At 53.2% G+C, this 25,914-nt stretch overlaps 1 protein-coding gene across 3 annotated transcripts in view; it reads left to right on the forward strand.

The window, feature by feature from the left end:
* KIAA0319L (KIAA0319 like) overlaps window positions 1-23,142 on the forward strand; it is a 54,309-nt gene extending 31,167 nt beyond the window's left edge. The window contains exons 6-21 of one of the 3 annotated variants that reach the window (XM_038757977.1): window positions 1,894-1,991; window positions 3,520-3,607; window positions 5,249-5,341; window positions 6,558-6,690; window positions 8,094-8,322; window positions 9,458-9,581; window positions 9,862-9,994; window positions 12,310-12,458; window positions 15,470-15,621; window positions 15,788-15,926; window positions 17,127-17,286; window positions 18,632-18,774; window positions 19,453-19,575; window positions 20,227-20,317; window positions 20,738-20,844; window positions 21,438-23,142. In XM_038757977.1, the coding sequence (XP_038613905.1) occupies window positions 1,894-1,991; window positions 3,520-3,607; window positions 5,249-5,341; window positions 6,558-6,690; window positions 8,094-8,322; window positions 9,458-9,581; window positions 9,862-9,994; window positions 12,310-12,458; window positions 15,470-15,621; window positions 15,788-15,926; window positions 17,127-17,286; window positions 18,632-18,774; window positions 19,453-19,575; window positions 20,227-20,317; window positions 20,738-20,844; window positions 21,438-21,613 (2,138 nt within the window). In that variant the 3' untranslated portion in view covers window positions 21,614-23,142. Of the gene's footprint in view, window positions 1-1,893; window positions 1,992-3,519; window positions 3,608-5,248; window positions 5,342-6,557; window positions 6,691-8,093; window positions 8,323-9,457; window positions 9,582-9,861; window positions 9,995-12,309; window positions 12,459-15,469; window positions 15,622-15,787; window positions 15,927-17,126; window positions 17,287-18,631; window positions 18,775-19,452; window positions 19,576-20,226; window positions 20,318-20,737; window positions 20,845-21,437 lie in introns of those variants that run through there. The other 2 variants (XM_038757978.1, XM_038757979.1) reach the window with 2 other exon arrangements.
* The last annotated feature ends 2,772 nt before the right edge of the window (window positions 23,143-25,914 follow it).

Raw genomic sequence — 25,914 nt, forward strand, 5'->3', positions numbered from 1 at the left:
CCAGGGGGACCGTTACCCCCTTGACTTCCTGTGCCCTCAGACCATCGTTGGGCGTATGTTCCTGCTTGGGAGGGAAGCAGAGCACAGATGGGATCCAGTTCCAAATCTTCTCCCCAGTGGAATCCTTCTCCCATTGATCTCAGTTTCCCCACAGTCTTCCTGATTCCCACCACCTACTTCAAGTGGTTTATTTTTGCTGCAATATATAAAACTAAACCCAAGTGCCCCGATCCATATTTCTAGCCTCCCAGCTTGAGATTTCTTCATCAGTTCATCCACCTCCCTCCTGCAAAAGGTTTTTTTCTTCCCCCCACCCCTGGCTGGTGAGGTCTGGCTGTAGATATAAGCACATCAGTTGGCCTTTAACAAAGATTGAGGTGAAAACGCAGCGGTAGTATCCCTTCAGCTCTAGTTTCACTGGGTTCTCTGTTGCCGCCCCCACCCCCACCATACTCCAGCCAACTCTAGCGCTGTCCCTCTTCTAACCTATGGCCCCCATTTTGGGGGGGTTCACTTAGCCAAGTTTGCCAGCCCTGAAGCAGTTGCTCCCAGCCCTCTCTTGCCCCAGGATGGGCCCCTGGATTTCTCCTTACGAATCCCCTTCTGGACTGTGAGCCCGCTGTTGGGTAGGTACCGTCTCTATTTGTTGCCAACTTGTACTTCCCAACTCTTAGTACAGTGCTCTGCACACAGTAAGCGCTCAATAAATACAATTGAATGAATGAATGGATGAATGAATGGATGGGCCCTCTCTGCTCCATCTCCCAGTACCCATCCCAGCAGACTGTGCCCTGAGCAGATCCTGAAGCAAATTTCCCTGTGGGAGCCTCCCCGCCTTTATTCTCCAATCTCTCCTCCTTGGAAAAGATGAGAGTAAGAACTGGGGAAAGGGGCTTATGATTCAAGGTAGTTCTGATACTCTCTCCACGCTCCCATGTGGGGCTCACTGTCTCAATTCCCATTTTACAGATGAGGTAATTGAGGCCCCAAGAAATGAAGCAACTGTTGGACTGTGTCCAACCCGATTAGCTTGTATCCACCCCAGTGCTTAGTGCAGTGTCTGGCACAGAGTAAGCACTTAACAAATGCCACAATTATTATAATAATAATAATAATTATTAGTGCTTTTTGGACTTGGGACCAAGAGATGGTAGTCATGTGGCCCATGTAAATCTTGCTCCATTCGATTTTACTTAACTGTTCATCTGAATGGGATCCATTTCAAGTGGCCGACCCCCTGCCCTGCCACAATCCCCTCTGCAGCTTATTTGGCTCAGGAGGATCAAAGAACCTCTTTATAGCGCACCAGGGTGTGATGACCTTAGCAAGACAAGCAGCGTTAGCATTCACAGTGCTCCAAGAAAAGCTATTTCTGAACCGTGTTATTTAGCAATCACTGCCGTTCTTTGTCGCATAAGATGTTCGCGCCCCGTGAGGTCATCTATCCCGGCTGGATGAGGGGTCAGAGTAAAACCAGTTCTCGAGGCAACGTGACCACTTGCCCAGAGTCATGGGGTAGAGGGTTGGCAGCGACGGAGGGAGGGAGAACAGGGCATTATCTCTCAATCAATTATTGAGCATTTACTGTGTGCAGAGTACTATATGAAGCACTCGAGAGAGTACAATACGATAGAGTTGATAGGCTCAATCCCTTCTTACGATCTAGAGCGTAAGTGCTGAACCGACTCAGTTGAATCTTTTCTTCCCAGACAGATCATTTGAGTCCCATCCAGCCAAGCACTTTCAAAGGCTGCACATCAGGACTTGGAACCCCCCAGCCCTGATCTGAAGGCCCAAGATCAGGCTTCGATCAAACGAGGGGGACAGAAAGGCGGTTTGCACGAGGCGTGTGGGTGTGTGTTTTCATGGTTTCTGTAACTGGTCCTCCTTTAGGAGCAAGCTACTCCTACGACTGGAAGCTGATTACTCATCCCAAGGACTACAGTGGCGAGATGGAAGGGAAGCATTCGCGCGTCCTCAAGCTGTCGAAGGTGAGCCCCAGGTTGCCGACACCAGCTTCCCGAAGAGGGTCGGGAAGCCCCGGGGCATTTTCCCCCATGAGCATCCAGGGGATGGGAGGACCGACCTTCCAGTTCCAAATCTGCGGCCTGTGTTCAGAGTGAGTCCCTCGAGGGTCCGGCTGGCAGCCTGCCAATATTTATTAGTTTTCGCCACTCGGATTTTCGTTTTCGATGAGAAGGCTGAACTGGCACAGCGGTGTTGGGTGTAAATAGAATCGCGAAGCAGCTTGCAAAACAGTACTCGATTTGAGTTTCCATCTCGGTCTGTAGAGATGTGAGAATTTCCGACCGAGGGGAGAATTGGGTAGTGGTTCAGGATTTCAGTAACAGTTTATCTTGAAAATGATTATCTGGCCCTTATTGTTCTTCCTTCCCCATGTTCCAGTCCTAAATGGTAAGATTGTAGTGATCCCTCTATTTTGCTGATAAAGAGACCAAAGTTCAGGGGTGTTATTGACTGACTTATCCCTAGGTCCCCAAATCTCTTAGTAGTAGAATTGGAGCCATAATTTGCAGGTGCACTGTTTAGCCTGGTTTGCAAAAGAGAAAGATTACACAGCACAGCGAGGCAACCCGGCCTTGCAGAAAGAACACGGGACCGGGGCTCAGGAGGCCTGGGCTCTGGTCCCGCTTCCAGCACTTATCTGCTGGGTGACCTTGGGCAAGCCTCTTCACTCCTCTGTGCTTCAGTTTCCTCATCTGTTAAAATGTGGTAAAATATCATTTATATCTTCTTTGTCCATGAGCCTCGTGTGGGTCAGGAATTGTTTCTGATCTGATTATTTCATGTGTGTCCCAGCGGCACATAATAAGCTCTTAATACCATAATAATTCAGCCAGCCTCAAATAGCACGTCTTTAAAAGATGGACAATCAGTGATATTTACTGAGCACTTACTTCCGAACTGTGGAAAAGGCCCCCACCCGATCCTCGGGCTAGTCTCAGATGGCTCCACCAAAAGGCAAGCGCTTAGTACAGTGCTCTGCACACAGTAAGCGCTCAGTAAATACGATTGAATAAATGAATGGAGGGTCCTACCTAAGGGAGCAAAGGTTGAGGGGGACGGATCGAGACCAAGTTCCCCCACAGCTCCACCAGGCAGGAGCCTGAAATAGGGGCTTCGGGTGAGTCAGTCCTAACCTCCTGGATGACAGAAATCAGCCCTTCATTTTCCTTGTGATCCAGTGATTCCCGGAACCAAAATGTCCCAAAATGTGGCATTTTCAAAGAGTGCCAGCTCTCAATCCATCAGACAATAGTATTTGAGCACTTACTGTGTGCAGGGCATTGTTCTAAGCGCTTGAGAGAGCCCAGTACAATAGAGCTAGAAGACATGATCCCTGACCTCAGGAAGCTTACCATCTACTGTGTGCTGAGCACTGTACAAAGTGGTGGAGAGAGGATAGTATAATAGAGTTGGTAGAACCAATTCCTGTCCCCTGTGGCGCTTTCTGGTCCTTGAAGTTGTTAACTGTGTCCCCTCCTCCTTCCTCTCCAGCTCACCCTAGGCCTTTATGAATTCAAAGTGATAGTTGATGGGGACCACGCTCACGGGGAAGGCTACGTGAACGTGACGGTCAACCCGGGTACGTACATCCCAGGCCCTGGCCGTCTCCCGGGCCTTCACTTCGTAAAGCTGCAGAGGAGGAATTCCCTTTCCCTTTGAGGTGTTAAATGCCTGCATCGTGGGGTGGTATCTCCAGAGGAAACCTTTTAGTTTTGCTGCAGGAAGTGGTCTTTGGAGGGTTAAGAAGGTGCTTTGTAGTCCCCTCTGGTCGAGGGAAAGGCAAGCAACTGATTCTGCATTTTTAACCTGCCTCTCCGGAGCAAGATTTTTTGAGACCCCTCTGGGGTCAGAGTGTTGTACTAGGTACTGCATTACTGCAGATGAACTTCCATCTGAGCCTGATTTAGAGCAAGCCCCTTATGCCTCAGCAGAACCTCCTAAGAGAGTCAAAAGCCAGCATCTAGAGAGGAAGAGCTCCGGCTGCCATTTGATTGATTTCTGTTTTTCCCAGAGACGCAAATGTAGGTTCACGGAGCTTCCCATCAGGTCCCCTTAGGTGGGAGAGCCAAATGGGACTCCTTGGCAGTACATTTGGCAGGTAGCCCCCTAAGAGGACCCCAGCAAAACTTCGGGGCCACTTCCTGATACCCTCCCTGTTTGCCTCACGCCTTTGAATTCTAGGTCTCCAGGCCTCTGTTTCCATTCCCTTTTATTTCAACACAAAATTTGGGATGTCCTGGATTCCTGGATTCTGTCTGTTCGGTCATGTTTTATTTTGCCGTGCTAGAGATAAGGTTTCTATCCTGAATTTCACCCAAAAATCAGTGAGGCAAAACCCAGCTCCGGCTTCTAAATCTGCTTTCAAGCATCCAGTCTGGCAGAGCAGTTTTCCCATTCGCTAAAGAAAAGACACTTGCCCCAGGAACTCTCCTGCGGGTTCTGATCGGAGCTGGATCAGGGCAGTAAGCGGCATCTCCCTTGGAGAGATCCACCAGTCATCCCCACGGTCCCTCGAGGAGGGGCCGGACTGGGGTGGGGAAGTACTGTGGCCCAGTTCTTCGGGATTTTGGGCCCAGGGACAGTCGGCAGGTGGAGAGAGCCACTGAAGGCCCATAAATCTGGGGCTTCAACTGCTTGAAAGAAATGGTTCCCTTTCCCATTTTCACTCCTGAGCTGGGAGTCCCAGCAGTATTAACCAGTCCCAGACACAAGAGAGTACAGCGTGCTGATCTGAGGAAAGTCAGATTTGGGAGTTGTCTGAATTTGGAAGCTGATGCCATCTCATTCTCCTTGGAGAGCAAGGGGTGGGGTGAGGCGTCAGGTTTTTCAGCCTTTTAGGAACGTGGAAATGGTAATGGTTTAGAGATGTAGAGGCCGAGGTGGTGGTCCTTCCAAAGTGAGAGAAGACCACTGAGTTAACTCTGCAGCTCCCTAGAGAGACCCAGAAAGTGTAACTCTGGAGGTCCTTCTAGGACTTCTTTAGATGGCGAGAGTGTCTTTCAGTGGTTTGGCTTCTCTGTTCATTTCATGGGGTTTCTCGGGCTCCCACTGGGGAGAAAGGAGGAGTGCAAAGCACGACAGAAAGATAACTGGTTACTCCACTCTGGGAATGCACAGTGATCTCACCAACCCTTCTGACACCCCCCTCCCCCAGTGTCTCCCTGCTGAGTTGGCTGTAGAGCCCAGTCCTGTCCTTAACCATCCTTGACCTTCCTTGCAGAGCCACGGGTGAACCAGCCCCCCGTTGCGATCGTGTCACCACAGTACCAGGAGATTTCTCTGCCCACCACCTCCACAGTCGTGGATGGCAGCCGTGAGTAGCCACCGGATCCCCAGGGTGGGTGTGGGGCACCCCTTGGAGGGCCAGAGGTCTGATGGTTTGGTGTCGGTGGGTTGATCTAGTGAGAACTATTAATCAATGGTGGTTATTGAGCCCTTACTCTCCTGAGCACTGTACTAAGCACTTGGAAGAGTGCAATATATCAGAATTGATAGATACGTTTCCTGCTCACAGTGAGCTTACAGTCTAGAGTGATGACCACACTTGTCCCAAAAGGGCCAGACTGACCAAGGTGGATAGCAGGAGGCCCCTTTTGAAGTCCTAGTCCCAGCTCCTGTAGACTATCAGCTCCTTGAGACCAGGGATCATGTCTACCAACTCTGTTGTATTTTACTTTCCAAAGCGCTGAGTGCAGTGCTCTGCAAATAATAAGGGCTCAATAAATACCGTAGACTACAAGGAATCTCCATTCAGGGAACCACATGAAGCGAGCAGTTTTTACATGCAAAGAACCAAAGGAGATCAGACGTATTCCGATTTCGATTCAGTGGTTTTTTTAGTTGGCCCTGTTTTGATTCCCACCCCATGTAGCTTGTGGCCCCCACAGCCTTGGTCCTGGGAGTCAGGGCAGGAATTAGATCCACCTGCAGTGGCCAAATCCAGAGGGGTCGCTCTCGTTTTCACTCCCCGGCTACTGCTTAGCCTCCGGTCTGTTTTCTGTTGGGCTGCTCCGCTCAGATCGCAAACCCTTCAGACTCAAGCCATTAGACTCAGCAATGTCACATCAGCAGGTGGGGGAAACTGCTGCTTTAGGTGGAGGCTATGTGAATTTAATCCCAGCCTGGACTGGAGCAGGTTGGGTTTGGTTACAGCTCTGCTGAGCCTCCTTTGGCCTTGCTTCGTCTAGACCGTAAGCTCGTAAAGGGCAGGGAATGTGTCTGCTAATTCTGTTGTACTCTCCCAAATCCTTAGTACAGTGCTCTGCACATGATAAGCGCCCAACAGATACCATTGATTTAATTGGTTGTGCATGAGAGGCATTTTGTGAAGCACATGTTTTTAGGTACTTACTGAAAAGCGGCATGGAATGTGGTCAGGAATTTGACACCCCCCTCCCGCCCAAAAGCCCAAGAGACAGGTTCTGCGTAACACCGTCTTCATCCCTCAGTTTTCCTGTGCCCCAGGGAGAGTCTCGGGCGTTGGTCACAAAGGCCCAACCCCCCTGAGTTGTAACTTTCTTTGGAGCCAGAAAGCACTGATGATGACAAGATTGTCCAGTACCACTGGGAAGAACTCAAGGGCCCCTTGAGAGAAGAGAAAGTTTCTGCTGATACGGCCATATTAAAACTCACCAACCTCGTCCCTGGAAATTACACCTTCAGGTAAGTCAAGGGTCAGCCGGTGAGTTTAGATTCAGGTCGGATTATATTTCCCCACTAACCGGTTCTTTTTCATCAAAGTAGTTATACGAGGGCAATTTTTAAAACAGTCCACCGAAGGTATGGTTGAAAACTCAACACCCACAGCCTCTCTGATTGCCCTATAGGCCGTTTTCCAACGGAATTCATCATTTATTTTATTATTCAATCGTATTTATTGAATGCTTACTGTGTGCAGACCACTGTACTAAGCGCTTGGGAAGTACAGTTCAGCAACAGAGACAGTCCCTGCCCAAAACAGGATAACAGTCTAGAAGAACAGAATCAACAAAGATGAATGTTTCTGAGGATTTTTTGATTAATTTTAGTAACCTGGGATTCCTCTTGTCTGACAATCTGGGCTTGTGAGAATTTGGATTTCCTCCCAGTCCCCACTGGTAGTGGGACTTGGTTCTTTCGGAGTCCCCAGTCCCCCGACCCCGTTCATTGCACTGATGGAAGGTTCTTTATCAGGCACTGCAGTCCACCCGGTTAAACCAGGGGTTGCCATTTAGTCCGAGACAGTGGGCCATCAGGTCAGGGACTACCTCTCAAGGGAAGACAGAAGCCAGGGACAGAACTGTTTAACTGGGGAGTGGGGGGTGTTAGCTAAATTCTCTGCATTTTCAACTCGATTAAAAAAAAAAAACATGCAGAGAGTGAAAACTCCAGTGAGGGATGAAGGGCAATCTGTAGATTAGGCAGACTTCTCTTAAAAAGGTGTGGACTGGGGAGGGGGCCAGGCCATCTCTGCAGAGGGACTGAGCTCAGCTGTTTGGGGCTTATACAGGGATGGGGGGGCACCTGGAGCCTGATCCTGACCAGGATTGCGAGCCTCATTCAGCGTGATCAGTGATAGTAGCGGCCAAACATCTCCCTGATCAGAGCCCTCTACTAGACAGGTGCAGAGCCTGCAGAAGAAGTGTAGGATCCTGTAGGTGCCAGGATCCGTACTAAGTGCTGAGGAAGATTTAAGATTTAAGTATATCAGACACAGTCCCTGTCCCTTTTGAGGCTCCCAGTCTAAGAGGGAGCGAGAAGAGGTATTTCATCCCCCCTTTTACAGATGAGGAAACTGAGGCACAGAGAAAAGGTAAGCAAGTGACTTTCCCGTGGAAAGGCAGCAGGCAAGTGGTGGAGCTGGTACTTCAAATCAGGTCTCCTGACTCCTAGTCCCGGAGCTCTTTCCACTGGCCATGCCACCTCCCAGGGAGTGCCTCAGGTTTTTTCAGGTCCAGCTGTGACCAGGCTGTCCCCGACAAGGGCGTCCCATGGGCCTGACCAGCCATCTCTGAAAGGCTTAGGCCTTGGCAACCACCCTTGATGGCCCCAGCCTCTCCCTCTCTCCTCCCCACTGTGCCCGGCAGCCTGACGGTGGTGGACTCCGACGGGGCCAGCGGCTCCACCACCGCAAGCCTGACGGTGAACAAGGCGGTGGATTACCCCCCCGTGGCCAACGCAGGCCCCAACCAGGTGATCACCCTGCCGCAGAACTCCATCACCCTCTACGGGAACCAGAGCACGGATGATCACGGCATCGCCAGCTACGAATGGTCCCTCAGCCCCAGCAGCAAAGGGAAAGTGGTCGAGATGCAGGTAGGAGCAGCAGCTCGGCTGCCAGCCTCTTAACGGAGTCCCCACTGGGCGGTAGAACCATAAGCTGTTCGTCGGGTTTGCTAATCGCCGTTTAAAGGTCAGGTTTGAATGCAGAGCCTTTCCAACTCTTAGCTGCCCAGGAATACAGAGTTTAACCCTGAAGACGATTGGGTTTGGTCATCAGTGGTATTTATTGAGCGCTAACTAGTAAAGAGCACTGTATTTGTGCTTGGGAGAGTACAATACAACAGAATTACACGTTTCCTGCCCATAACGAGTTCGCAGTCTAGAGGAAGCAGCCAGGTAGAGGGTGGGAGGGCCAGTCCGTTATGAGGGTGGCAGGGGGTATGGTGGTAGAAGGATTCGTGTGGGGCTTTGGGAGCCGCCTTCTTGGGCTAGCCATTTGATGAGGTTTCCTTGAAACTGCCACAGAACCCGTCCGAAGAGGGCAGAAAGTACCCGGACAGCAGGTGACACCTCTACCCCCACGATGCCCCAAGGACTCTGCCCAAGCTCTAGAGCAAGATGGGGTTCGCCTTTTGAAAGCTCTGGTCTTTAGTACGTCTTCCCAGGCAGGGCAGTGGGAAGCTGTTTTGTTGAACTGGTGGAGATCACGGAGGGTCAAGTGATTGACAGCACAGGCCCACAGTCAACGTCGGCTGCCCCATCTCTGACAGGCCTTAGCCAGCTTTGTTCGTGGCTGATTGTGATGTTGGGTTTAGTTTAATGTCACCATTCTGGAAAACTGACGGTTCAGACAACAGACTCGGGACCGCAGGCTTCTCACCGGGCATGGAAAAAGGTCTCGGTCATCTTGGAATCCATGGCACACCTGGGCCCGATCCCTTCTGGGAGTCCCTTTATTCCAGGCTCCTATGGGAACGGAAGTCAGAGCCGTTCTCTCCCCACACTGGGGAGGAATTTTGGGCCAGATGTCACCCCTCAAACATCTGACACTGCATTCGAAAATCACCGCTAGGTCAGGAAGCTGCAGTCAGGCCAGCCGCTAGAGTTTAGGAAACTTGGAAAATGCTTAGCACCAGGGGACGAATGGCCGACTTGTATTCTCACTGTGAGCTACGCTTCTCTTTCTGTGTCTGTGTCGTTGTGTATGTGTATGTGTGTCTACACCAAGGGCGTGAGGACCTCAACTCTGCAACTGTCTGCCATGCAAGAGGGAGACTACACGTACCAGCTCACAGTGACCGACACAGCGGGCCACCAAGCCACCACGGAAGTGACGGTCATCGTGCAGCCCGGTAAGGAGCCTGCCGTTTCCTGTCGGCAGACCCCGTTGGAGGGGCCGGGGCCAGAGAGAAGGTGCGAGCCCCAGGACAGATCTCCAACAACCCTCCCCTTGTGAGCAGGCAGGGGGACCCTTTCCTCTCCACCCTTCCATCTTGGGGATTTGGGCTGCAGCCGGGAAGGGGGAGGCGACGGGCTTCCCCCGCGGGACCTCGGGCTTTCCCTACCCCTGTCCCGGATGATCTCCCCTCCAGGACGGGCTGGCTATTGACACCCCCAATCTCCCCGGTCCAGAGAACAACAAGCCTCCCCAGGCGGATGCTGGCCCAGATAAAGAGCTGACCCTTCCCGTGGACAGCACCACTCTGGATGGCAGCAAGAGCACAGATGACCAGAAGATCGTCTCCTACCTCTGGGAGAAAACACAGTGGGTATCGGTCAACGCCCACCACCCCTCCTCGCCGGCCCCAAGGGGGATTGGTCCAGATCCATCATGGCCCCTTCACTTCACACCTGCTTCCGTCGGCAGAAGTTTGGGGTTGAATGTGGGAGTAGCATTTCCCCTCAATCTCCCACTTCGGTCTTGGGGAAAACGAGCTAAGCGACTTTAGAAAAAGGATGCTCTCTTGCCCTCCTCCAGTCCCCAAGTAGGGGACTATACAGTCGTGAGCGTACTGCAGATTCAACCCATGTGCTGTCATTTGTGGCTCAATTACATTTGAGCCCAGAGAGGGGTCGGCTCGAAAGAGGTAATGGAGCAGAAAAGAGCCGTACTTTCCCAAACCAACTGGGCGAGAGGCAGGGGTTGGGGGAAGGCAGTCTTTTGACACCTGCTATTAAGGGGAATTGAGGTCACATCTGTAAAATGAAAGCCTCAGCCCCAGTTGTTGTTTTTCCAAAGACACCCTTTATCAGTTATGTTAGCCGGAGGCAGAGGGCACTGATCAAAACAGGGCTAATTAAACTGGAATTGCTTAATCTGAACGATTCCTGGCCTTCACAGTTCCTTTTAACTCCATTAAAGCACAGCAAACGCAGCTCAGATAGTGCATGGATTTGGATTTTTAACCCACAGAAGGCGGAGAAGTTCCAGAAAAGGACCTGGTCTGGCCCCTGCCCCCCTAGAACTCTCCAGTGGGGCTTAAATGGGTGTCCCCACAGGCAGGGAGCACAGGAGGCTCCCCTGAGTGATGGGGGGCCTATGGGGACCCAGGAGAAGGTCAGGAGACCAATTGCCCCCTTGTTTCTGAATCTTCTGCTTTTTGTGATTTTCAGGGGAGACTCTGGAAGTTCTCTGACCATCTTTCTGTCTTTAGAAGCAGTGTTGTTTAATGGATAGAGCACAGGCCTGGGAATCAAAAAGACCTGGATTCTAATCCCAGCTCCACCGCTTGTCTGCTGTGTGACCTTGGGCAAGTCACTTCACTTCTCTGGGCCTCAGTTATCTCATATGAAAAATGGCAATTAAGACTGTGAGCCCCATGTGGAGCCGGGACTGTTATCCAACCTTATTAACTTGTATCTACACCAGTGCTTAGAACAGTGCGTGGCAAATAGTAAGCACTTACAAGTACTACTATTATCATTATTAATAATATTCTACCCTGCCTACTCCCTGCCTTTTAACAGAGGGGTCGCTCTGATAACAAATCCTTGTTTGGGCTCCAGGGATTTGGGGGTATTGGGGGAGAAGACCCTCCATCATGTGCTTGGAGGGAGTCCCCATGGCCATATCTGGCGTTTGCTCAGAAGTTCGGCTCAGCATTTTGGAGGTTCCAAGGAAGTGATGGAAGTTCTTGCTGGGGACGGGAAGAAGCTGGACTTCTGAGCTCCCCCTGAACAAATGCCAGCCAACCCCGGCTGGGCTGTGCCTGCCCCCGAGGAACCCCCTGAATCGGTGTGTTGGCTGACGAGCTCAGAACCCCAGGTGCCAGCCAAGCTGTTAGCCAGAGTCAGCTACAGCAGGATGCCCCCTGTGAATTGGCCAGCGAGTGGAGGCACCTTAGGCTCCATGGGGTTGGGTTTTCGCTCCCTTCCTAGTGAGAAGCACTTCCCTATTGCCACAGGGAAAGATCCGGGTGCTTCCCAACGGGTGCCCAGAGCCCCATTCCAGGGCTGGGAGGAGGTGCACTCTCTGAGCTACAGCTGCAGGGGCTAGGCCCGGTGGCTGGCCTTCCCCTCTTCCCTCCGCCCGCTGGTGCTGCCATCGAGAGTGGTTTGTGCACATGATTAAACTAAGTCCATTTTGGCTTCTTTCCTGGCAAATGCTGTGCAGATCAAGTGGGCCAGAAGTGCTTTTCAGAAACCCCAGTCTGAGCCTTTAATTGTTGGACAGCCAAGGACCTGTGGGGCCAGTGGCTCAGCTTGGCGGCGAGAAGGACTCAGGCAGGACCCCCTCTGTCTGGAGATGATTCCTTTTAGCTCTGTGCCAACGGGGCCTTCAGCTTTCCCCGGGGCTGGAGGGCTGAAGCTGGCCGTGTTGGGGAAGGGCAGGCCTGAGGGCAGAGGGGCAGTTGTTGAGGGGGACCCGGGGAGAGTTTTATCCGGTTGGGTGCGGGGGCTTTTCTGGTCAGCGGGTTGTTCATATCCCCGGCCAAATGATCGCCCAGCCAGCGGGAAGTGGTTGAAGGATGGACGGGGGGTGGCCACCTTCCAACAGCCTTGGTAGCAACCCCCCAGGCAACCGCAGAGGGATTGTGCCCGTCCTGACCGGCTTTCTTCTCATCTCTCTCTCTCGGCCAGGGGCCCTGATGGGGTGAGGCTCGAGGACGCCAACCAGACGGTGGCCACTGTGACCGGGCTCCAGGTGGGGACCTACGAGTTCACCCTGACGGTCAAGGATGAGCGGAACCTGCAGAGCCGCAGTTCCGTTAGCGTCATCGTCAAAGAAGGTGCTTCCGTCCTCCAGGCCCCGCTCAGCCTGTCCTCTGGGGGGGCACAGGTTGGGGGAGCTAGGGGGGCAGGTACCATACCTGTGATCGGAGACTGCATGGCAAAGTCTTTCAGCAGTGACTTCTGGTCTAGAGCTCCAGTTAGGGCGGTTTGGCCATCTCTGAATCATCTGCCCCCGGATCACTCGCTGGGTGGGATGCCCCCCATGTAGGGTTTTTGGTGGTGGTTTTTAGGGTCTCACCAACTCCAGACCTTCCTCCCCGTCAACCTCTCTCCCATGCTCCAGACCCCTACACCCACCTCCCCAACCACAGTTCACCACAGGGACTCTCACTCCAGGTTCAAGGGGCCAGGGCCTCCTGCCCCCAAAGCCCCACCACAACCTTCTCCTCCCTCCCCAGGCCTGTGTTTCCCATTTTCTTGGGTTCGCCTGCCCCCATTTTTTCCTTCCACTCGACAGAATAATTGAGCGATGGCTGAAACCTGTTAAGGAAGACATGGCAGGTGGCGGGGGGAGGAGAGGCCGGTTCCTCTATAAGTTCTTTGTTCGGCGGCCCCGTCGGAGTGCATTCAGCTACCCGCTAAAAGCTGTCTATTAGCTGGAGGTTCTCGTTATGCAGTAAGGAAGTTCATTATAAACAGGTTTTACTCTAGTTCCCTCACACAAGCCCTCTTGTCTGGGAATGAGGGAGAGCCCTCTGCAATCTGATCCGGCCTTTCCTGCCACCCAGGCCGAGGGGACGCTCGACCCGCCACAGGGACTTCAGGGACATCTGCTGCCCAACAGCCCCAACCTACCCAAGGCCCGCAAACCGCTGCTGCCCGACCCCTCTCGGCCCCCCCACAACCCCCGCCCAGATGTTTTTGCTTTAACCCCCTGGGCATGGGGGCCAGCCGTGGGCTTGCGGAGAGGGGAGCAAAGTATTTGCATTCTTATCAGCCGACTCTAATCCCATAATGAGGAAAAGACATTGGGGGAGTGTGTAAAGCAAGGCAGATGTGGCCTGCTGCAAGCTCAACAGCTAGAAAATGAAGCCGTCAAGTTTGGAGCAGGCATGAGAGGGAGGAGAGAGAGTGAGTGAGTAAGTGAGTGTTTGGAGAGAGGGGAAATAGAAGAGAGAAATGAATACCACAAAGAGGCCATAGGTACACACTGTAGAATAACCTGAGATATACATATGTAGAAACTGAAGATCATAAGCTCCCATAGACCATAAACTCCCTGTGGTCAGGGATCGCTTCTACCAACTCTATTATATTGTACTTTCCTAGGTGCTTAGTACAGTGCCTTGCACACAGTGTTCAGTAAATACCACTGATTGATTTGAGACTCTCTCTCTCTCTCTCTCTCTCTCTCTCTCTCTCTCTCTCTCTCTCTCTCTCTCTCCCCCCCCCACCCCCACCCCCCCGTGCCCAAGCCTGAACTGAGTTGTTTCTGTCAGCTCTCTCTTTTTCCCCCCACCCCTTTCTGTTCCTCCCTCCTTTTCTCCCTCTCTCCCCCTGCCCCTAACTGAAGTTTCTGGCCACCCTGCTGAAATCAACCAGTCAGTGGTATTTGAGTGCTTACTGTGTGCAGGGCATTGCACTCAGTACAATACAACAGAATTGGTAGACTTGTTTCCTGCCCACCAGGAGCTTACAGTTTAGAGGGTAATACATTAAATTATGGATATGTACATAAGTGCTGTAAGGGGGAATGTCAAGTGCTTAAAGGGTACAAATCCAAGTGCTTTGGCGATGCAGAAAGGAGAGGCAGTAGGGGAAATGAGGGCTTAGGGAAAGCCTCTTGAAGGAGATGTGATTTTAATAAGGCTTTGAGGTTGGGGAGAGTGGTGGTATGTTGGATCTGAAGTGGGAGGGAGTTCCAGGCCAGAGGGAGCATCCGGGTAAGGGATTGATGATGAGATAGATGAGCTCGAGGTACAGTGAGTAGGTTGGCGTTGGAGGAGCAAAGCGTGCAGGCTGGGTTGTATAGGAAATCAGTGAGGTAAGATAGGAGGGGGCGAGCTGACTGAGTGCTTTAAAGCGGGTGATAAGGTGTTTTTCTTTGTTTTGAAGGTGGATGGGCAACCGTCGGAGGTTTTTGAGATGTGGGGCAGTGTGGACTGAACTTTTTATAGAAAAATGATCTGGGCAGCAGAGTGAAGTATGGACGAGAGTAGAGTGGGGAGAGGCAGGGAGGTCAGCAAAGGAGGCTGATGCAGTAGTCAAGGCGTGAATCAGCGTAGTAATTTGGATGGAGAGGATAGGGTGGATTTTAGCAGTGTTGTGAAGTTGAACTGACAGGATTTTGTGACAGATTGAATATGTGGGTTGAATGAGAGAAATGAGTCAAGGATAATGCCAAAGTTATGGGCTTGTGAGACAGGGAGGATAGTGGTGTTTTCTACAGTGATGGGAAAGCGGGAGGACAAGATTTGGGTGGGGAGATGAGGAGTTCTGTTCTGGACGTGTTAAGTTTGCAGCGTCCACAGGACATCCAATTAGAGATGCCCCGAAGGCAGTAGGAAATGAGATGGCAGAGGAGAGAGATCAGGGCCAGCGAGGTAAATTACGGAATCATCTGCGTAGGGGTAGCCGCTGAAGCCAGGGGAGTGAATGAGCTCTCCAAGGGAGTGGGTGGAGGTGGAGAATAGAAGGGGGACCCAGAACTGAGCCTTGAGGCCCTCCCAAATCTGGGCTCCAACAGAAGTCCCAGTCTCTCCTCTACTCCTTGACTTCACCATCATTTGGGGCCAACAGAGCATGAGGGTTCCACCTCCCATCAAGGTGAATGTCGGGGTAGGCTTCATTCCCCGCCCCTCCCCCCAGCAATAGCCCCCACCCTGGAAAACAGCATCCCTAGGGCCCTCCTCTCCAGCGGGCTCATACTTAGTGTTGGCCCAGGGGTTGCTCCAACTCTACTCTAGGGGGTCTTGGTGTTGGCTTCTCCCACGAGGGAGACCTACAGGCTTTCCTTTCTCGGGTATTAAGCCCCCTCCCCACAACCACTCTCTCTCTGACCGGGCAGAGATAAACAAGCCTCCCGTGGCCAGGATCGCCGGAAGTGTGGTGATCACCCTGCCCACTGACACGGCTGAACTGGATGGCTCCAAGTCCTCAGACGACAAGGGCATCGTCAGCTACCTGTGGACCCGCGACGAGGGCAGCCCGGCGGCCGGGGTGAGTGGCCCGGGAGCCCGCGGGGGGGCTCCGAGATGGGAAGGGCCTGGCCGAGAGGGCAGAGCCGTTTCTTTTCCAGCTGGTCACTCCCTATCCTAAGCGGTCACCCAGCTCTGGTGAGGGCGGGACTTTGTTCCCCAGCTGCCACCTCCCCTCTGCCCTGCAGGAGGTATTAAAGAATTCAGACCATCACCCCATCCTGTTTCTTTCGAACCTGGTGGAGGGAACCTACACGTTTCACCTGAAAGTGACAGACGCCAAGGGGGAGAGCGACACGGATCGGACCACCGTGGAGGTCAAGCCTGGTGAGCGCCGGCTGGGGGACTCTCCACCCACCGTCTGAGGCCTGCCTTCCCCAGAGCCCTCGGAGCCAGAGGTCATGCCCGCCCCCAGCAGAGTGCAAGAGCAGAAGGGGATCGGGGGAATTTAAGCAGCAAGAGCCTGGTGGCTTGACACCCGCTGTCTCCGTCGAGACTAGAAGCAAAGACGATTTATCTTTCCTAGTGGAGCCCCAGGCTTCGGGTAGCGGGCAGCTCCCAGAAAGCACTGGGACTCACGTCACTTACATTGACAGAGATGAAGTGTCCTTCGTAATTAGAATCTCACTTCCTTTTGTGGGGGGGTGGGGGTGTCTCAGATTCATCGAGCTAGGTGACGTTGCAGGTTTGTTGGATTCTGGAGCACCCAGTGAGGGAAGGGCGTGACTCATTTCTCTGCCTTGCATCTTCCCCTGCAAAGTAGAGAAGGTTACTTCCAAGGCAAAAGTCATTTTCTAAACAACTCTATAAGGCAGCAGCAATCATGTTTATGAAGCCCCTTGTAGGTGCAAAGCATTGGGGGAAAAATACTTGAGTGAAAATTAGATACAGGCCCTAGCTCACCCCCTCCTAGAATCCCCTTCCACTCCATCCCTTCCTGTTCCTAAAGCCAAAAGAGGATTTGGGCTCCTCTCCCCTGCAAAAATATTGCCAAAGGCCCAGTCAGGCCTGCTTCTCTGTCACCACTCCTCCTTAGCTCCCCAGACAGTCCACCAACCGCACATCAGGAGTGGCTGCCTGCGCATCAGGCGCATCGAGCAGCCAAGATGAGGCAGCTTGTCCTGACAGTTAAAATTTGAACTTCTAAATGTGGCATCCATCCTTCACCGGGAACAGTTTAAAGCCAGCCGTGGAGAAAGCGCCACAATTAGAAGGTCTGCCGCGTGGCGTTGGCTCTTCTGTGGGATTCGGTCAGCGTGGGAAACACTGCAACAGTGACAAAGCAAGAAGGTGGCCTGGGGCTCTGTCCTGCCGGCCGCCTGCTTTCTCACCTTCGCTTGGCTTCCCCGACTTTGGCATTTGTCCCTGTGGACTGCCTTACTTTGGTTGGAGATGGCAATGGGGTGGGGGGATTTTGGCATTGTTGTTTCAAGGGGGCAGAAGACAGGAGCAGAGGATTGAGAAAGGAGAAGAAGACTGGACCTCCCTAAAACGCACACCCCCCAATCCCTGACTGTCCTTCTCCAGATCCGCGGAAAAATAACCTGGTGGAGATGATCCTGGACGTCAACGTCAGCCAGCTGAGTGAACGTCAGAAGGGGATGTTCATCCGCCAGATCGGGGTTCTCCTGGGGGTCCTGGATTCTGACATCACCGTGCAGAAGATTCAGCCATACACCGAGCAGAGGTAGCGGAGTAGGGAGGAAACAGGTCCGGGGTCGGGCGGGGTTGGGGGGTGTCTGGTACCAAAGTCAGGAACTCAGACGCTTCAGCCCAGGCCCCATGCACCCAGCTCTGCAGGGTTGGCCTGTAGTTCCTCCATGAACAGTAATAATTGTAGTATCTGTTAAATGTTTGCTATGTGCTAAGCACTTGCGTAGCTACAAGATAATCCAGTTAGATACAGTCCCTGCCCTACATGGGGCCTCACAGTAGAAGAGGAAGGACAACAGGTTTTGAACCCCCGTTTACTAGATGACGAAACAAAAGCACCAAAAACTGAAGCGACGTGCCCAAAGCCACACAGGCGAGTGGCAGAGCCGAGATTCGAACCTAGGTCCCCTGACTCCCAGCCTTAGGGAAATAGTCTGACCTAGTGGAAAGAGCCTGGGTCCAAGAATCAAAGGACAGGATTCTAATCCTGGCTCCACCACTAGAGCCATGTTTCCCCACTCCTCAAGAACCTCCAAAGTTTTGCCCATCCACCTCCACTTCAAACAAAAATTCCTTACCTTCGGCTTTAAAGCACTCAATCCCCTTGACCCCTCCTAGTTCATCTTCCTACTCTCCTAGTACAAACCCGCCCATACGCTTCACTCCTCTAATACCAGCCTACTTGCTGTATCGAGATCTCTTCTGTCTCACCACCAACCGCTCACCCGTGTCCCACATCTTGCCTGGAACGCCCTCCCTCTTCATATCTGACAGACAATTACTCTTCCCCATCTTCAAAGCCTTGTTGGAGGCACATCTCCTCAAAGAGGGCCTCCTTTCTTCTTCTCCCACTCCCTTTTGCGTCACCCTTGAACTTGGATTTGCTCCCATTAATCCCCCTCCCTCAGCCCCACAGAACTTATATAAATATTGTTAAGTTATTTATATTAATGTCTGCCTCCCCCTCTAGACTGCTCGTTTTGGACAGGGAACGTATCTACCAGCTCTGTTATACTGTACTGTCCCAAATGCTTAGTACAGTGTTCCGCACACAGTAAGCGCTCAATAAATATGACTGATAGTCAGTTGTGTGACCCTGGGCAAGTCACTTCACTTCTCTGTTTCCTTATCTGTAAAATGGATAGTAAATCCTACCCCCTCCTATCTTGATACATGTTCAAAAGCAGAGGTCATGCATGTGTGTGTATGTTGCATGCACACACATACACACACACACAGTCCAGGCCTCTTCCCAAAGAGTCGATTCTTACTCCATTGAACTGCCGAGTGATGCATTCTGTGTGTGTGTGTGTGTTTGTGTGTGTGTATGTGTTCGTGTGTGTGTCTGTCTGTCTCTCTGTGTGTGGATTTGCCCACAGCACCAAGATGGTGTTCTTTGTGCAGAATGACCCTCCCCACCAGATCTTCAAAGGCTACGATGTGGCGGGCATGCTCAAAAGTGAGCTGCGGAAGCAGCAGACGGACTTCCTCATCTTCCGGGCCCTGGAAATCAACACTGTCAGTGAGTGACTCCAGGAGCAATGGGTGGGAGCTTGCTCCAAATGGAGAAGTCGATCGGTGAAATCCTGTGGGGGCTCACAACCAGGATGCTGCTCACTCACCGCGGGTGGGAAGAAGGCCTCCTTGGCCTCTCTGATTCTGGTCCTTGAGCATGGCTGAGACCATCCTGGTGTTTCCCAAGGGTAGATGGGGGGGAGAGCAGGCTGGTAGCCCAGCATATGGGGCATGGTGTTGGGGGAAAAGTAGACAGGAGGAGACAGGTATGGGAACAGAGGTACTGAAGGTGACAGAAACACACCCCAGATACCCTCAAAACCTCATCCTCCTGAATACTTAGAGCCCCCAGCACAACTCCCTTCAAAGTCACCCTTCACCCACACAAAACATTGTGTGCACACCTCCACTCTCTCCCCCCTCAGACTCTCCCAATAGCACCGACACACACACACACTCTCATTCTCTCTCTCTCTCTCCCCCCCGACACACACACACTCCCACACTCCCACATTTTCTCTCTCTCTCTGCCCATCCAGGTTTCACCAGATTCCCTGTATGTTTATAATCTAGATGAGCCAGTTGGCTGATTCCTCATGCCCAGCTCACCCCATCCCGCCAGTATTTTCCACAGGGCACACATTTCACGGGCCGTTCTCTTCCCTTCTTCCTTCCCCACCCCCAGCCTGTCAGCTGAATTGCTCCGACCATGGCCACTGCGACTCTTTCACCAAACGCTGCATCTGTGACCCTTTCTGGATGCAGAATTTCATCAAGGTGCACCTGCGAGACGGAGAGAGCAACTGCGGTACGTCCCCGTGGGCGGGCCATGGCTTGCTCCGAGGGGGTCAGGGTCTCGGTTTTCCACAGCCCTCTCCTCCCACCGTTTCAGCCTCCGCTCATCCCTAAATACCTGCAGAGCAAAGTGCAACTTGGAGAGGGCCTTGTGGGGTGAGAATAAGGAACTGACAGTGGCCCAGATCAGATCCATCTAAAGGCCTCTCCCTGAGCCCCATGGGAGCCCCCTGAGAGGGCATCATGGGCTGGGGGAGAGACCCGGGCTCTAATCCCAGCTCAGCCACTGACTGGCCAGCTGAGTGGCCCTTGGGTGAGTCACTTAGCCCCTTGGGGCTTCCATTTCCTCACCTGTAAAATGGGAAGACTAATCCCCGACCTCCCTGCCTTATGGGAGCATTGGGTGAATATTGGGCTTGAATGAAATGTAGGCTATCTCCCCACAGTAGCCCAGCCACGTGGGGCTGGTGACCTCTGACTTTCAACAGCCAAGCCCTGATCACTTTGGGGAGCCCAGTGTGACACCCTAGATGAGTCATCACTGGTGTATGGAAGGGCCCCCACCCCGCCCCCTTCCTTGGGTTCCTTGGTCCCCTCCCATCGCCTTACCCGAGGCTGCCCCTGCACGGCCCCGGGCCCGTAACCGTGGGATTTTGACCTGCAGAATGGAGTGTGCTGTACGTCATCATTGCCTCCTTTGTCATTGTGGTGGCCCTAGGGATCTTCTCCTGGACCCTGGTCTGCTGCTGTAGGAGGTAAGGGGTGCAGGAGACCCGAATGGGGCCCGGGAAATGCAGGGACACCCCAAGTCCCTCAAAGACGCAGCACATGCTTGTGGAAAGGAGAGGAGGGAACCAGCCCAGGCAGTGGGGGATGGTGCGGCTAATGGATCTGTGTGTGTTGCGGGGGGGTGGGGGGGGAACGCGGGGATTCGAACCCAGTCTCCCTTCCTGAGGCCCCTCGCAGAGTGAGACCCCATTTCTGCTCTGGATTGAGCATTTCCTTCCCTCTTGGGACGCAGGGGGGGCCGTGGCTGGGCCCTGAGGTGTGGTAGGGGGAAAGAACATCCTCAGCCAGCTGCCCTGTAGGCTCTTTTCTCCCTCCAGGGGGCGGCTTGGTCCAGGTTGGGGATGGGCAGGGGTGTCTGCAGGCCTCCCAGCTGCCTCTCTGACCAGGGGTGGGGTCTCCAGGCGGAAAGGGAAGCCCAAAAGGAAAAGCAAATACAAGATCTTGGATGCCACTGACCAGGAGAGTCTGGAGCTGAGACCCAATCCCCGAGGAGGTGAGATTTCCCCCTCCTTTCCCCCGAGCCCTCCCCACAACCCCGGTCTCATCCACCCCAAGCCCAGAGAGGACATCTCTTCTCCTGCCCCGGAGACTTGGGAGCTCCACAGCAGGGTCCAGGTTCTCCGAGTCGGGCCACTGAATCTCCCGGGTGACCCTCTCAGGCCCCTGGATGGTGAAGGGGCAGAACCCAGCGGTAGGAAACAGACCCACTCCGAGGCCCTAGAGAGGCCAGGAAAAGCTCTCTTCCCCTTGGCCCTACCCCTCAGCAGCCCCATGCCCGAGTTGAACGGTGTGGGCACGGCTACCGTCCGCTCGAGATCTGCTACCCACCGGGGCCAGTGTCCCCATCACAGGAGAGCCAACAGGCCGTCGTCCAAACCGAGGCCATGACCCAGCCGCGCTCGTGTTTCTGCAAATCACCCTGGAGACCGAGACATGCCCAGAGACACAGAGACCCTTCTAAGCCCCTGGGCTTCTGGGAGTCTCCCCAGTTGTGTCTTGGGAACACTGAGGCAGAGGATTAACATGCTGCCTCCCTCCTCCCTCCGGCCTCATCTCCACCACTCTGACCTCCGGTTCTGTGTGCAGGCAGCAAGCAGAAAGCCCCGATCCTCAGCACCAGCCTGATGCATTCTGAGTCGGAGCTGGACAGCGACGAGGCCATCTTCACCTGGCCGGACCGGGAGAAGGGCAAGCTTCTGTGCAGTCAGAACGGCCAGGCCAAGATCCCCAGAGCCAAGGCCCAGCGGGAAGAGGCCTTGTAGCTAGCCCTACCTGCCACCTACCCACTAGGTCAGGGCCCCTGCTTAGTCTCGGGAGGACAATGCTGCTGACTCGGGGCGCGGATACCGTTTGTGTGAGGTTTCTGTCGCCCCCGTCCCTGTATCCACCACCCAGAGTGGAACTGGTTGCACTTGAAGTCAGGTTTCGGGCCTAGTCAGAGAGGGCCACTGCTGAGCCAACAGTCCTCATCTCCGCTCCTCTCCCCACCCTGCTGCGCCAGGGGTCCTCGGCCCACTCCCCTTGGCGGCTCCTCAGGAAGAGGGACCTCGAGGGCCCCAGGGGCAGCCAGGGACAAGGCAGGAGTTGACCCACTGTCCTTCACTCCTGCCCATGCCCCAGCCCTACCACCTTTCCCCACATCCTTCACATTGGACTTGTTACTTTCCCCTTTGTGCGCCCTTCTCAGCCAGGCCTCACCCTTCTCTCCTGCCCCACGGAGCAGCAGCAGCCGGGGATGGAGCGCCTTCCCTGACCTCGTCCCGCCCGTGGCTGAATGGGCGCTGTTGACTATCTCTGGCTTAAATTATTTGTCTCTTCACTGGAATGGGGCTGCGAGAGCGGGAGGCGGGCACCGGGCCGCTCTCATCAGGGCCTCCTCTGCCAGCTCTGCTGCCGCGGGCCCCTCTCACTGCCCCTCACAGTCCTAGTACTGCATCGACTGTCGGCACTTTAGCCTCCCTTCAGTGCCAGGTACCTCAGCCCTGCCCATTTCTCCCCAGAGAGCCAGGCTGACCCACACGGTCCATCCATTTCAGGTCAGGCACGCTGCCCAAACCCCGCTGACCAGAGAGCCCGCTGCCAGTCCGGCTGGCGGGGCCCCTCCCCTTAGATAACCATTTCCGCTTCACCGGAGCTTTGGACCGGGAGCCCTGCCGCCCCTGAGGCCAGCCGGCCAATTTCAGGTTTCTGGGCCGCCTGAAACTGGGGCAGACTGGATCCCTCCCTCCCTCCCTCCTTCCTTTCGCCTCCAGGAAGACAGCCAGCGTCCCTCCGGATCCAGGGTGGCCCGGCCTGGAATGGGAACATTTGGGGCAGTTGGCGGGAATGTAGTAGGCTGGGGGGAGGTGAGTGGGGTGGGGGGTGTGTGTGTGTGTGTGTGTAAGCTTTTCTCCATTGATGTTTCCTACTATTGCTTTGCACACATGGAGTGAGTGCGTGTGTGTTTGTGCGTGTGCGCGTGCTCATGCATATGTCCGTACCCCAGTTGAACCTCAGTTCTTGTTCGATGACAGTCCCCTGTGTTAGGCCATCATCTTCTTCACCTGGAAAACCCTTCATCTCTCCCAGGGGCTGACAGGTAGGTTCCTGGGCAACTTCACGTTTGCTAATTAAGACCCGGCATCAGCTCCATGCCCTCGTTGTGGGGCGGGATGCAGGCGGGAAATTGTTTCTTTATAGAGACGGAAAGACAAGGGCATCTTTTTTTTTTTTTTTTTTAGAATTTTTAAAAAATTTATACTGCTGCACTACAGACCTGTTGTGAGATGATTAAATATTCTATTTAATTTTACCCGGACGGAGTTATGTCTGCTGCCGGCTTATTGATTTTTCTCCAGAGTCAGCTGTCTTCCTTTCATTCTGTCTGTGTCCCTGGTTTTAGTTTGCTGAACTTGAGCAGTGGAGCCTGGGCTTGCTTTAGCTGGCAAAAGGGACAAGGCATCTGGATTTGACTTTCAAACTAAAACCCCTGTCAGTGGGGATCCTCGTATCCTCCTGTATGCTCTAATTCAGCCTCAGCATCACAGCAGTGTTTACTGAGTGCCTGCTGTGCTCATTGCTCTGCACTAGGAATTTGGGGACGATTCTAAAGAGGCACAGAGGGGGTGCCTGCCCTCCAGGAGCTTACAACTTAATGGGGAAGCCGGTAGACATAAAGTGACAGTGTGTGCCATAGTTGAGTAAGATAGTAACTCTAAGTAATAGATATCTGTGAATAAACAGGCAGAAAGTAGCTTGACCTAACAGAAAGAGCCCAGGTCTGGGAATCAGAAGACCTGGATTCTAATCCCGGCTTCAGCTCTTGCCTATTGCATGTGCTCAGGCAATTACTGAACTTCTCTGTGGCTCAGTTTCTTCCACTGTAAAATGGGGATTCAGTACCTGCTGTCCCCTCCCCTTACACTGTGAGCCCCAAATAGGATCTGGGCTGTGTGCTATGACTGTACTGTATTTACTCTGATGTGCTTGGCACATAGTGTTTACACAAATACCACCATTATTGTCGTTAGTGTTAAGTGCATCGTGTGCATGTAGTTAGGAGTTACCTGCACACACATGAGGGATGCACGCTCGCTCATTGTGGTACCTTCAAGCTCAGAGTGGAAGGTGGGGGACGAGCCGATGTCTAGGAGTGGCTACCAAGTCTTCTGGTGTCCAGAGCTGCGGAAAGCTGCATCCCTAAGGAGCCCACTGCTGTTGGTGTCCCGTTTATGGCGGGGCATGGGGAGAGGCGACTGGTTTCGTTGCAGGGGCCCAGCAGTTCTGGTAACGACCGAGTTATTTTTATGGTATTTGTTAAGCGCTTACTATGTAACAAGCACTATTCTAAGCCCTGGGGTAGATACAGGGTAATCAGGTTGTCCCAAGTGGGTGTCACAGTCATAATCCCCATTTTACGAGTGAGATAACTGAGGCACAGAGAAGCAACCTGACCAAGGTCACATACAGCAGACCAGTGGCGGAGCCGGGATTAGAACGCACATCCTCCCCCAAGCCCGTGCTCTTTCCACTAAGCCAGGGTTGTTTATTCCCACAGATGATTGGCTGGGGGGATCCCTGGGGGAAGAAGGGGACATCTCCAAGCTGGCCACGGCCCAGGCCACCCATCACCAGGAGGCTTTAGACAAGGCCCCAGGTGCTGACCGGTCATTCTCCATGGCCCCAGGGGACCAAGGGGAAGGAAGCAGATGTGGTCTGCAGCAGGAGGGCCTCAGGGTCTGGGCCAGGCCTGGACTCCACCAGGGGAAACCGGGACTGGTGACCGCAATGGCACAAGGAGGATGGTGGAGTGAATGTGAACTCATCACTAAACCCCACACTAGGGCGAGGGGGCACTCACACTTGAAGGTGGCAAGTGTGACACACTCCCTTGGCACCCAACAGATGGTGTTCATTCCCACAGAAAGTTGTTGCAGAAAAAACCAGCATGTTCAAGAGGAGGTGGGATGAAATAGTGAACAAGCAGTCCACAGTGGTTTTATCTCAATATATTTGAGTGTTTTCTGTGTGCAAAGCAGCATATTAACATTTGGGAGAGCAGAATATAAGAATGGCGATGTGATTCCTACCCACTAGGAGCTTACAGTATAACTTTCCTTGAGGGGATAGCTAGCAGTAACAATAAAGATGGAATTTATTAAATCCTTGCTATGGAATGAAGCCCTCGGCTAAGTGCCGGATTAGAGAAGATAATCAGATCGGACGCACTCCCTCCCCTAGTTGGGACTCCTAATGTAAGGGTGTAGAAAGAGAAATTTAGGGGTGGGTAGGTGGTCCATTCTTGACCGTGAGCATAGTGGTCCAAGAGGGCAGTCAAGGGTGCTGGTCCTGCCGTTGGAAACAGAATCTGGACTTAGTGGGCCACTAGTCTGACCCAGCATTGGTCTTGTTTGTGGTTTAATAGTCTTAACTTCTCAGGGTCCCAGCTCTAGACTCGTCGACTGACCGTCTCGTGGGTTTTTTTTTTAACCTATGGTACTTGTTAAGCACTTACCATGTGGCAGGTACTGTACTAAGCACTGGGGTAGATACAAGTTAATCAGGTTGGACGAGGTCCCAGTCCCACATGGGGCTCACAGTCTAAGGAGGATTTAATCCCCATTTTACAGATGGAGTAACGGAGGCCCAGAGAAATGAAATGACTTGCCTAAGGTCTCACACCAAGCAAGTAGTGGAGCAGGGATTAGAACCCTGGTCCTCTGACTTCCAGGCCCAAGCTCTTTCCATTTGGCCACGCTGCTTCCTTAGTCCTGAGTTTTTCCCCGGAACCTGGACCCAACCTGGTTCTCAGGCCCCCGCCATGGCCAAATTATCCCAGTTGGTCTCATGGCTTACCCACAAAGTCTATCCCAAAGGATAGGGCAGGAGAGAAGGAATCGGCAGTGTTTCTAATCCAAGTCTCAAAGAGCTACTTTCATCTGGGAGTTCTTTTCTGGCCAGATACTGTCCTAACTGGATCAGAAGACCAGCCCCTTCTCCACTGTGCAAATCTCCCGGGGGCCAGAGTGTTGGCAGAAGTGAACGACTCCAATTCCAAACCATCGCTCTGGCCCCCATCGCCTCC

The sequence above is a fragment of the Tachyglossus aculeatus genome, chromosome 16 (genome assembly GCF_015852505.1).
Source record: "Tachyglossus aculeatus isolate mTacAcu1 chromosome 16, mTacAcu1.pri, whole genome shotgun sequence".
NCBI classification, from domain to species: Eukaryota; Metazoa; Chordata; class Mammalia; order Monotremata; family Tachyglossidae; genus Tachyglossus; species Tachyglossus aculeatus.